The sequence below is a fragment of the Vombatus ursinus genome, unplaced genomic scaffold, assembly GCF_900497805.2.
Source record: "Vombatus ursinus unplaced genomic scaffold, bare-nosed wombat genome assembly UNPS02010219.1, whole genome shotgun sequence".
Taxonomy (NCBI): Eukaryota; Metazoa; Chordata; class Mammalia; order Diprotodontia; family Vombatidae; genus Vombatus; species Vombatus ursinus.
The window spans coordinates 5,009,519-5,023,051 of NW_020949997.1; the positions used below are offsets into that span (position 1 = coordinate 5,009,519).

Sequence of the window (13,533 nt, forward strand, 5' to 3'; positions counted from 1 at the left end):
CACGAACTTGTGAGAGAGAAGGTCAGAATTAATCTTACAAACAAATAGGGGAAGAAAAGGGCAGCTAGGTGGTGCAGTGGATAGAGTGCCAGGCCTAGAATCAGGAAGACTCATCTTCCAGAGTTAGAATCAAGTCTCAGACTAGCTGTGCATTCTCCAGGTGCTCCGAAAATTGCATAATGATTCTGTCATGACTGATGTTGTAGGTAAGGTTTGACTTAGTTCATGTTCAGGACTGGAATTAAATCAAACACTTTTAGTACATTTAGCAAGTAACAAAAGGCGATTTACTAATATGTAACATAAAAAAAGATACATAGCAAAGATATAGTACTGACTTAGAAGAGATGCCCTCTTGTCTTCACATAGAAATGTGTTTGGTCAGCAGGGCAAATGTGGTGACTTTCATGGCTGTGGGACATCCATCAAATCTGAGGGACAACTGACTGATCACGGACTGGCCTCTTTTGTGCCCTCAGATGACCATGGAGCTATTTCGGTGGCGTGTGCCTTAGTTCTGTCAATCAATCAAATATCTAGATCAGTTATTTTTTTTCCCATGTAAGAAAAAAACACGTGGCGGGGAACCTCAGTAAAGATTGTTTCTCCTGCACCCGGCACAGAGTAGGCACTTAATAAATGTTTATTGATTACATTGTCTCATAGAATAAAGGAGATTGGCCTGACCATTCATCCACATAGGAAGGAATAAGTAGATATAGAATACCTATTGCCCAGATTACCACAGGCATTTGGATGGATAACTTATAGGGCTTGTCCATCACTGTGTAGATCTGGGACAAACAGTACCAATGGACACTGAGTAGGGGCTGGAGTTATATAACACTTACTAGCTGTGTGACTCGAGGCAAGTCACTCAACCCTAATTGCCTCACAAAAAAAAAGAAAAAAGAAAGAAAGAAACATGGATGTTGGGGGCAGCAAGGTGGTGATATATAACACTTACTAGCTGTGTGACTCGAGGCAAGTCACTTAACCCTAATTGCCTCACAAAAAAAAAGAAAAAAAAAAGAAAGAAATATGGATGTCCAAATGGCCTACACACCGTTCTCTGTCAAAGCACCCCACCTCCCATTTCCATCCTTTGCATGGAAAGCTATCCCCCAAGCCTGAAATGCATATCCCCCCATGCCTGAAATGCATATCCCCCATGCCTGAAATGCATATCCTCCTCACTTGCACCTCTAGGAAGCCCTGGTTTCCTTTGAAACTCAGCTGCATCACCACCTTCTACTCGAAGGCTTTCCTAGTCCCACCAGCTGTTAGTGTGTTACCTCCTAAAATGATACGGTATGCATTTTGTACATGTTATAATAGTGATGTGCAAGAACTGATTGTTAAACTTTCAATGTGAGCATTTAAACCTTAGAAACTGAACAGTCACCACAAATCAGGGCTTAATTGTTTTTGTTTTTGTTTTTTTTTATTGTTTAGGGCAGCATCAGTGAGCTTCTGCCCACAGACTACTTTGTATGGCCCCCAACTAAAAACAGTGTTTTTAAATAAAATTTTATTGTATTTTAAAATGTAAAAAACTTTCTTAGCTTAAGGACTTTACAGAAACAAATGTTGGGTTGATATGACCCTTAGACAATAGTTTGCTGATCCCCTGGTCTAGACTTAAGAAAGTGTTAATAATACAATTTAAAGTTAAAAGTGTGTGTACTGTACTCTTTTTTCCCAGTTGTTAAATATTTTTTAGCACAACCCTGATTTATAAATGTGTATATATAATATACATATATACACACACACATATACGTTTACCCCTGATTTATATATATGCATCTCTGATTTCGTATTTTATATATATGAAGATAGATAGATAGTTTTGCATTATCTCTCCCATTAGAATATAAATTCCTTGAGGGCAGGTACTGTCACTTCTATCTTTGTATGCCCAATAAATATTAGCACAAGCACTTAGTAAGTACCTAACAAATGCTTGTTGATTGGTTTGGCCTAAGATAGGTAGGAATGAAGAGGGTGGGTAAGGGGAGGAGAAGTGGCTAGTGGATTGGGCCAAAGGGAAAGGAATATATAGTATTTGAATTTTATATATGTGTGTGTATTGTATAATTTTGATATTTTTGTAGAAGACACCTTATTATAAGATAGATAGCCTTTTAGGCAACATTTTATTTTAATGAATCAAATGCTTTATTTCTAGTAGAAAATAAAACAAACAAAAAAACCCAGTAAGCACAGTAAGAGCTTGTATTCTCAATCTTTTATCTAGGTCTTTCAGTTAATTTTGAAGACTGTGAAGATGTGGTCTACTGTGCAAAATAGTGCTTTTGAAGGACTGCTTATTTTATTGTGAAGAGTGACATGAAAGAAGTATATGATTGGGAAAAAAGATCAGCTGTTCATGCCAAGGGATGAACAACCCTCTTTCTCCACTGGTGCCCTCAGAGTGTCAGAGAGAATGACCTCTATCATGTTGGATGGACCTTCAATGGGGAATTTCTGGAAGGACATGCAATAGAGCATGAATCGGCTGCAACCTGCAGCACCAGAAAGAATGCCTACATCAATGAGATAATAAATCTGTTAGGGTATTGGGCTAGAATAAGTGTGTTTTGTGGGGCTGGGAACTAGGTAAGGCACTATAGTCCAGCTCCAATTCTCACTGGGGAAGGATTTCAGTAATACAGCCCTTCTATATAGACTCAAGATTTAATCACTGGAGTCCTAGGTGACCTGGAAATAAGATGAGTCCTAAGCAAAGTGGTCTTTGTAATCCTCCCAACTACTTGGACAAGTCACTTAGAAATCCTGTTAAATCCCTGTCATATTCATATTCTAATTGTTAACTAGGTGGTGCTTTGGATATAGTCAGGAAGTCCTGAGTTCAAATGTGGCCTCAGATTCTTACTAGCTGTGTGACCCTGGGCAAGTCATTTGATCTCTCTGTGCCTCAGTTCCCTCATCTGTAAAATGGAGATAATAATATTGTACCTGCCTCTTAGGGTTATTGTGAGAATAAAATGAGATAATAGTTGTAAGGCACTTTGCAAACCTTAAAGCACTGTAGAAATGCTACCTATTTATCATTAACAATAATAATAATAATCATGAATTCAGTATATTGTATTACTACTTCTAATAGAATTTAACCATCTTGAAGGCAGTAACCATTTCTTATTTAATCGTTGTAGCTTTCTTAGTGAATAAATGTTTGTTGAATAAACTCAATCTCCCTGTGGCTCAGTTTTCTGCTAAATAATCATAAGTAGAGCAGCTAGGTGGCACAGTGGATGGAGTACCTGCTCTGGGGTCAGGAGGACCTGAATTCAAATCTGACCTCAGACACATGCTACTCTCTAGCTGTGTGGCCCTGGGGAAGTCACTTAACCTCAATTGCCTCGCTAAAAAAAAAAAAAAGGGAGAATCATAAGAATTAGAGCTGGAAGACAGAGGGACTCCCTCTCAAACACAGAGGAAGATCCTTGAAGATGACTGCCCTCCATGGTTTGAGTGTAGAGAAGAAGTGAGGACCCTCTATGGGGAATGGGACTTACAAGGTAGTGCCTGAACTCTAAATCAGTGTTAAGGCCTCACAGAGGGATATTGTGTAAAGAGGAGGAGGTTCACAGAATTGCAGGATTCCACAGCTGTCAAAGATCTCCGAGACTGTCTAGTCCAAAGCATGAATTAGAGCATTCTTCAGCATCCTTGGCAAGTGGTGATCAATTCTCCACTTGAGGACCTCTGCTGAAGGGAATTCTCTGCATCACACACTAGCCCATTGCACTTTTCCACAGTGTGTTAGGAAATCCTTGCCTATATTAAGCTAAAAATCTTGTAAATATTGAGCCCAGAAGTCCCTGTGACTTCTACCCATTGGTCCTACGTCTCTCCTACAAGGCCAAGCCAAATAAATAAATAAAATCACCCTTTCACATGACAGCCCTTTGAATATTTGAAGATAATGCTCATGATCCCATTGTCTTCTCTAGGCTAAACATTCCTAGTTCCTTCAATTGAACCACATATGGCACAGTGTCAAGTTCTCAGACCATTCTGACCCCCCTCTGTCAGCTTGACAATGTTGTTAATAAAATGTGACTTTCCAAACTGAACACAATATTCCAAGCAGTGTCTGACCAAGGCAGAAGATAGTAGGTATATCACCACCCCCATTCTCCACCACCCCTCCCCATTCTGAAAACTATGCCTTTCAATATAAGGTTGTTGTTGTTCATTCGTTTCAGTTGTGTCCAACCCCTTGTGACCCCATTTGGGATTTTCTTGGCAGATACTGGAGTGGTTGCCATTTTCTTTTCCAGCTCATTTTACAGATGAGGAAACTGGGGCAAATAGGATTAAGTGACTTGCCCAGGGTCACTCAACTAGTCAGTGTCTGAGGCTGGATTTGAATTCAGGTCTTCATTACCCCAGGCCCAGTGTTCTATCCACTGTGTCACATAGCTGCCATACCATAAGGTAACAGTATTATTGGCCTGTATGCCATACTGTTGATTCCTGATGCTATCCTTATTAAAATGATTCAGTATTATTTTGTATTTATTCACTTAAATACATGTAAAATCCTTCTCATACACCCCACCCCAAGAGAACATAAATCTCTTGAAGACAGGGACTGTTTTGTTTTTGTCTTTATATTTCTAGTCTCTGGCGCAGCTAGGTGGCTCAGTGGTTAGAATGCCGGCATGGAGTCAGGAAGATTCTTCTTTGTGAGTTGAGATCAGGCCTCAGATACTTACTAGCTGAGTGACCATGGGCAAGTCACCCTGTTTACCTCAGTTTCCTCATCTGTAAAATGAGCTGGAGAAGGAAATGGCAAACCAGTATTTTTGCCAAGAAAATCCCAAATGGGGTCACAAAGAGTCAGACATGACTGAAAACAACTGGACAAGCACAGTGCTTATAACATAGTAAGTTCTTAATAAATATTTTTTATTAAATATTGAGTTTTCAGTCTATTAAAACACCAAACTTTTTATCATAGAAATTGTTGTCCAACCATGACTTTCTCAATTTGTATTTGTGAAGTTGATTTTGGAACCCAAAGTTAGAACTTTAAATGTATCTAAATTTATTTGCATTAAATTGCATCTAACTCAATTTATTCTTCATTCTAACCTGTGATGATCTTTTAGGATCTGGATTCTGTCATCCAATATGTTTATGTATATATGTCCAGAGATGTGTTGGAGCCAGCATAAACAGGCCTATTGTTAAATTTTCAGAGTGAGAATTTATATCTCAGAAATCACAAGTGCTACAAATCCGAGCTTGATTTATTGTTTTGTTTATTATACTTAAGAAAGTGGTGGAGAAAATGTTAATAATGCAGATTAAACTTAAAAAAGCATATCATACATACTTTTTTCAGAGAACCATTTGTTAAACATTAACCAGCATACCTTTGGCTATGTCTCCTAAGTTCCTTATCTCCAAATTTTACAAATACTGCATTTATTTATTTATTTTTCCTCTGTCTTCCTTAAAATAATTTTCCTTTTTCCCAATTACATGTAAAAATGATTTTTAACATTCATTTAAAAAAAACTTTCATTTCCAAATTCTCTCCTTTCCCTTCTTCCCTCCCCGCTCCCAGAGACAGTAAGCAATTTAATATAGGTTATACCTGGACATTCAAAGCATTGTATTTATGTCTTCATCTAAGTCATATATAAAAATGTTTGACCAGCTTAATGCCAAGAGCACATGTGACACTCCATTAGATGCCTTACTCCACTGGCCCATTGATGATTTGTCATAGAATGTAACCTCCTTGAGGACAGGGGATGTTTAACTTTCATCTTTTTAAACACAGTGCCCAACCTATAGAAGGCATTGAATGTTTGTCAAATGATTGATTGATGACTGCTCTGAGTGTGGTCATTCAACCTGTTCTAAATATACCTAACTATATCATCATTAATACTCCTTTCCCTGTTCCTCTCCCCTGTCCACTTGCCAATAATTGAAGTCAAAATCTTGAACTTATCTTCTATTTTTGAAAATCAAAACATCTGCCCACCTCCAGTTATACGGCACCCCATCTTTTCAACAGAATTCCTCAATGCTCACAGTTCCCCATTAAGCACATTCTCTCCCTGGTAGAAAAAAAAAAGCAAAAAAAGGGGTAAGTGATTTTAGCTTTCTTCCCTAAGTTGTTATTTTCCCATTTACCCCAGCTATAGGCATAGAAACTAGACCTATGGCTTTATAAGAGCTCCCAGATGAGGGAATGCCAGTCAGCACTTTCCTCTGCAATTTATAGTCAGTCTTAAAGAGATGCCCTGAGAGGTTAAGCAACTTACCTAGGGTCACACAGCCAATATGTATCAGAGATGGGACTTGAACACGAATCTTTTTGGTTCAAAGGCCAGTTCTCTATCTACCTAGCTGCCGTCTCTGCCAGTGTAGCCTTAAAAGGTCTTTTTTGTTGTCCTCCAAATTATTTTTGCTAACATGGAGCCTTCTTCATACTGTTCTTATAGGCCCAAAGGACCTTAAAAGTTGGACTAAGTGACTTTGAAGGTCCCTTTTAGTTCTACCAGTGGATTATAAATTTGGGCCTGGAAGGAACCCTAGGGGTCATTGAATCCAACCCCTTCATTTTACAAATAAGGGAAATGAAACTAAGCTTCTTTAATTCCAATAAACTTTGGAAAAACCTCTATATTGTGATGAATTCAAGAAACGGATATTAAAAAACCAAAACCAAAACCAAAAACCACCTTTTCCTTTTAGTATCTGAGGACAAGATATCAACCCATCCATGGGAAGTATCCCTTTGACAAAAAGTTGGTAACCTCAAAAGAAGAAAGAAAGCAGTGAGGCAAAAGGAAGCCCTTCTAAGATAGAAAACCAGAGAGAAGAATAGCAAGCAGGAGGAGGGAGGCAGTGGCCAGAGAGGTCAGCAGACTATTAGATATTCAGCTGCAGATCGATTGAACTCGGAATGCTAGCAAGTTGGGAGAAGGTGGAGGGTGTGTGTTTGTGTGTGTGTGTGTGTGTGTGTGTGTGTGTGTGTATGCTAATTTTCCTTCCTTCTGTAGTTCTTTCTTGGAGTAAAGCTGCCTCTCGTTTTGGGGTCAGAACTCTTGCAAAGGTAGAATTGGTATGAGTCTTCTGAACTTCTCTCTTCAGGAGAAAGATGTTCCCAGAATTCTGGGTGGAGTCTGAGACAGTAAGCAGAAAAATACCACCACCACCAAAGTGCTCAGTTTCGTAATGCCGCAGACACCCTATCACCAGGGCTAACATCTCTAGGAGGATCCTAAGGAGAAAAACTAAGGTTGAATGCTCCCAACACACCTGGCCGCAGAAGTTACTTTCTTAGTCTTGCAGCCCTCAGGCAAAACAGGGCACCTCTTCCCCGGCTCTCTGCTCAACCCAATAGTTGCTCTCTTTCTGCCAGAGGGAGGGGACCTGATCCTTCAGGTACTGGGTTTGGGGCTAGTATATTCAGCCAAGGAAAGAAGAACTAAATGCAACTGTATGTTACTGCTTCCTGACTCTCTCCTTCAAGCCAAGCCAAGGCAACGTGGGCCAGAAGCCAGGAGTTGCTATTAGCAAGGAGGAAATCCCCAGGATATTGTATCTTGTGACAAAAGTATCTCATTAATCATCAACCATGTAACATGATCTCCCATCTCATAAAAAGGGTACCTCTGCTAAGCTCTAAGGAACTTCGTCCAGCTGAGCTACAGATACCAGCTTTCTCTGATCCCAAAGGCATATACAGAGTCCCTCAAATAATCCCTGGTGGGGTGCAGAAGAGATGGGCTGTGCTTTCAGTTATGGGTCTGGTAAGTAGACATTTAAAGGAGCTTTCTCACCTATTGTACTTTGAATCAGCTGGGGAGGGATGAAGGCTGAGGATTAGAGGTATGAGACATTCAAAGTAGCTCCAAATTTGGATATCAGGACCAGAATGAAAGAAGAGGGATATCAATTCATTATAAAGAGCATTGGACTGTGAATTTGAGAATCTGGGTTTGAATCATGGCTCTGTCACCAACTAACTGCATAACCTCTGGTGAATCACTGCTCTGAGCCTCTGTTTACTTATCGGTCAAATGAGGATAACCATTTTTAGGTGAGGCGCAAAAAAGAGATAATTTTAATAAAATAAGTTTAGAAAGTTAAAGATAAGAGCTTTACAAACTGTGAATTGCTGAATGCATAAATTGATGGGACTGTTTCTATTATACCACTTAGAGATGCCCTATAGCGGCGGTAAGTTTTCAATTGGAAGCTGGATAACTATCATCTCTCAGGGGTTCTGTAGGAGGTAATACTGCAAAGCATGGGTGATTTCACTAGATAAGCTCTAAAGGAACTTCCAATTATTTAAAAAAAAAAACCAGGATGTTGTGATTAGAGAGGCCAATTAGCTCTAGCCAAGCACAGTGGAAGACAACAGGTGGAAACACGGGAAGCGAATATTATTAGTTTTCTTGGATAAGAGATAGAGGATATTCTTTTAAAGACTTTTTTTTCTTTTTTCTTTTTTCTTTTTTTTTTAGTAAGGCAATTGGGGTTAAGTGACTTGCCCAAGGTCACACAGCTAGTACGTGTTAAGTGTTTGGTCTGAGGCCACATTTGAACTCAGGTCCTCCTGACTTCAGGGCCGGTGCTCTATCCACTGCACCACCTAGCTGCCCCTGAGGATATTCTTTTTCACCATCATATTCAGTGGTAAATAGGCATTCCCCTCTAATTACAGCTACCTAAGAAGATTGGGAGTTTTGTCTCTGTTTGTCCCATACATTTGATGGCTTTCTTGAAAAGGCTGATCAAGCACTGAATTACAATATGATTGGATTCATCCATACCTCCGTCGATATTGCCACTGCCTAGTAAGCCTGTTAATAACCAGTAACAATAATAACAGTAACTATGTTTAACTTTCCTTCCGAAGGTTGCTATGTTGCCTTGAAAACAATCTTATTTCCAGCAGACCAAACAAACAGTAGACACAGACCAGTAGAAAAAAAGCTACTAATTACATTTCATTTCACCACTTGGGTGACCTCCGTGGGTCAAAGAGGAGTGATGAAAGTTTGGCACGGGCTGGTAATTTTTTTTGTTTGCCGGGCTATTCAGTATCACGTGTATGTGTGTTCAGTGGAATTCCTTCACCAATGATGTCATCAATTGGAATGACACTTCTTTGTGCATTGAATATTTGATGTTTGTTTAAAGTGATATTAGGATCTCGAGATTTGGGGTTTTTGTATGTTGTTGAGGGTGGGGGAGGGATACAGTGGTGGCAATGACAATGGTAGCATAGTAAATAGTGCTCTGCATTTAAAGTCGAGGGAACCTGGCTCAAATCCTGCTTCTGACACTTATTAGCTGTGTGACCATGGACCAGTCACAGTCTCTCTGGGCCTCAGTTACCTCATCTGTAAAATGAAGGGGTTGGCCCAGAAAATCCTTGAGCTCCCTTTTATTTATATTTTATGATCCTATGATCTACTTGGGCAGCTAGGTGGTGCAGTGGTTAGAGCACTGAGTCTAGAATTAGGAAGGCTTATCTTCCCGACTTCAAATTCGGCCTCAGATACTTACTAGCTGTGTGACCCTGGGCACGTCACTTAACTCTGTATGCCTTGATTTCTCCATCTGTAAAGTAAGCTGCAGAAGGAAATGGCAAACCACTCCAGTATCTTTGCCAAGAAAGCTTTGAATGGGATCACAAAGAGTTGTACCCAACTGAAAATGACTGAAAAACAACAACAAAAATGAACTACCAAGTCATAGATAGGATAGGATCTGCATTTGGTCTTAAGTTCATAAATTTAGAGCTGGAAGACACTTTAGAGGTTGTGTAGTCCAACCCTCCCATTTCATAGATGAGGAAACTGAGGCCCAGAGAGATTTAGTGACTGACCTAAGGTCATGCAGCTAATAAGTCTTAAGACAGGATTCTACTTAGGTCTTCCTGATTCCAAGGCCAACGCTCTATCTGTCATGACACCTCTGGTGAAGGGCATTTCCACAATGAAAGTTCTGGATTCCTACCTGGGAATTTACTGTATTCCAGAAATCACAGATCCTTTGTGTATTTTCCTGAACAAACACATAGGGGCTGGTGGGAAGGACCATGAAGAAAGAAAGTTGATGGGAAGAAAAAAAAGGAGATTCAGGACAATAAGGGTATCAAGGCCAAGAGAGACATAATTTGGCATACCACACATCCAGATCCATACAGTAGGGAGCAAGTTTTTAATAGTATTCTAACCTCTCTTCTGGATTCTCCCGAGGAAAGCTGATCAGAAGTAAGCTTGTGTCCTGCAGAAGGAAATTCATTCTCATACTAGGTTAATTCAGAAATGGGAGCAAGTGGGAGGGAGGAGGAGAATTCTATATTCTATGCTCATCTCTCACATTGCTTACAAGGCCAGGTGACTCTCCTGGCCCCAAACTCGGAAAAGGGGTTCCGAGGCAGTGTGGTATAGTAGGAAAAACATTGCTCTTGTGGCAAGAGAATTGCTCTACTATTACTAACTAGCTTCATTACCTTAGTAAAGTCAATTTACCTATAAGGCCCTCCGTTCCTTCCTTTGTAAAATGAAGGTGTTGGCCCAACGATCATTAAAGTTTCTCCTAGTTCTAAATCTATGATCCTAAATCTCTGAGTCCTTGTAGTTAAAAAAAAAATTATGTGATTCTTTATAGATCAGTTCTCCCCTCTGAACTTGGGGCTGTGGGACTACCATCTATGCTTGGTTCTAAAGCCTCTCCAATTAAAAAGGCTACTTTCTGTTTCATTTTTTATTCTGGTTACTTTAGGTAAACTATAAATCAAACAGCCAGTCTGGGAGTGTGGGAATCATGAAACCAGTGCCCACAGCTATTACCGCCCCACTAGAGAAAGTGGGGAGAATGTCTCTGTTTTTGAGTTAGATTGCATAGAGCCCAAGTTTCTCCAACTACCCTCTTTCTTTCTATCATATTAACTTCTTCCCCTGAGCTGGTTCCTGCTCCCAAATGAACCCAGTCGGTGCCCTTATTGTTGGTGATCCTGAGTATTTTTTTATTTTAAAAAAATTTATTGATGCTTTTTTTTAAGTCACCATAATTTCCCCCTCTATCCCTTCCTTATCCTTCACAGATAACCATTCCTTATAACAAATAGTATTTTTAAAGACAAAAAAAAGGAGAAAAACATTAGTATTGAATATATTTTTTAAAAAATCTAAAAATATGTTCAATGTGCAACATTTGTGGACCTCCCAACTTTGCTAAGGGGTAGCCATGCTTGCTATTTATAACTTTGCAACATTCACTTTTTATTTTTTACAGTTGTTCTTTCCATTTATATTGTTGTAGTCATTATGTATATTGTTGGCTCTGCTTACTTCACTCCACTCAGTTCATGTAGATCTGTCCAAGCTACTCTCTATTCATCGAATTTGTCATTTCTTACAGCACAGTAATATTGTATCATATTTTTAACTGCTTGCTCAAAGGGCTTATTTGCATAAGATTCTCCTCATCATTAGAGATTAATTACTCAACTCTCTGGCCCTCTGTGAGGACAGAATTGGTGAGAGTTGCAACAAAGAGAAATACTGGTCATCTAGCTTTCAGCTCCAAGAAAGAATACATGTAATTTCAATTCCCTTCAAGTTCCTGAAGAGCGAGAAAGACTCTGGGAAGAAACTAACATGTAGACGAACTGAAGACCAGGATTTCTCTTCCCTCCAACTCTCATCAATTCTGCCTCTCACACAGGGGCAGAGCTCCTTCCCACAGCATTGAGTAATCAGTCTCCACCAATGACAAGAGTTTTATGTGAATGGCCCTTGGAGCCAACAGTTACATATTCACATACCACAATTTGTTTAGCCATTCCCTATTCAATCCCAAATAGTTATTGAATATATACCAAATGTCTGTTTAACACTGTGGTAGGCCCCATGGGGAAAGACTGAAGAGATATAAGCCACAGTCTTTCCTCTTAAAGAGCTTAGTTTCATGGGGACAAAACAAATGTGACTTTTAAAAAATGAAGCTATTGGGGCAGCTAGGTGGCACAGCGGATAGAGCACTGGCCCAGAAGTCAAGAGGACCTGAGTTCAAATCTGACCTCAGACACATAACACTCACTAGCTGTGTGACTCTGGGCAAGTCACTCAACCCCAATTGCCTCACAAAAAAAAGAAGAAGAAGAAGAAGAAGACACTATGATGTCCATATCCAGAAAAAGAACTATGGAGTCTGAATGCAGATTGAAGCAGACTATTTACTCTCTTGTTTTGTTTCTTCTTTTTCGTGGTTCCTCCCATTGATTCTAATTCTTCTTTACAGCATGACTAATGTGAAAATATCTTTAATATGAATGTATATGTAGAGCCTATATCAGATTGCATGCCATCTTGGGGAGGGGGAGGGAAGGGAGAAAGTTTAGAACTCAAAATCTTATGGAAGTGAATATTAAAAACTTAAAATAAATAAACTAATTAACACAAATATCTTTAAAATGAAGCTATGAGATATAGACTCTAAACGCAGCAGAAGTTCAGAGTAAAAAAGAAATCAACATGGGCTAGACTAGTTGTCAGGCTCCCTGGAAGAGGGAGGGCATGAACAGGACTTTTAAGGATGAATAGATAGGAGCTGGGCAACTAGGTGGTGCAGTGGATAGAGTACCAGGCCTGAAGTCAGGAAGACTCATCATCCTGAGTTCAAATCTGACTTCAGACACTCACTAGCTGTGTGAGCCTGAGCAAGTCACTTAACCCTGTTTGCCTCAGTTTCCTCATCTGTAAAATGAGCTGGAGAAAGAACTGGCAAATCACTCCAGTAACTTTTTCAATAAAACCTCAAATGGGGTCACAGAGAATTGAAACAGGACTGAGCAACAACAACAAAAATAGGAACTGGCTAGGAGACTGAGAGGCAAAATTGGGGATTATAGGTGAGGATTATATGTATATTTCTTAGAGACTTAAGGAAAGGATAGAAAGAGAGGATAAAGAACACTACTGTGATGCCTTTGGAACTTTAATTCCAATTGGCTCCTCTCATCAGAGTGGCAGAAGAAGGGCTTTCTCAACACCACCTGGAGAGATCAAATCCCACTGTCCCTCAGAGTGCAGATTTTGGCTGGGATCCTACAGCATCTTGTAAATCCTGAGGCAGGGAAGTAGTGTGACTTGTGGATGCAGTCTTTCCCATTTCTCCTTCAAGGGACAGGTATGGGATCACTTATTTGACTCCTCAGCAGAAATTTCTTGCGGAAAATCTCCCAGCCTACTTTGGGAGGAGCTTAGGAAGTAACTGTAAAGTCTTGTGCTTGTGCCTAATGAAGTCATACTTTTGTCTTGCCACTGGACTTTGATGACTAGAGGAGAGATGATTGGTGGAAGAGAGAAGGCTGATGACTTTGTGCAACTCTGCCTCACTTAAATCCAATTCATGCACAAGTCCATTGGTCCTCTTACAAAACAAAGGATCAGACAGACAAATATATGTGTATATATATACATCTATGGAGAGAGAGAGAGAGAGAGAGAG

General features: G+C 39.8%; 1 protein-coding gene across 1 annotated transcript in view; it reads left to right on the forward strand.

Moving 5' to 3' along the window:
• Nucleotides 1-7,691: 7,691 nt before the first annotated feature.
• NEURL3 (neuralized E3 ubiquitin protein ligase 3) overlaps nucleotides 7,692-13,533 on the forward strand; it is an 18,602-nt gene continuing 12,760 nt past the window's right edge. Inside the window, exon 1 of the mRNA XM_027853946.1 lies at nucleotides 7,692-7,811. Coding sequence (XP_027709747.1) covers nucleotides 7,784-7,811 — 28 coding nt within the window. The 5' untranslated portion in view covers nucleotides 7,692-7,783. The remainder of the gene's footprint in view (nucleotides 7,812-13,533) is intronic.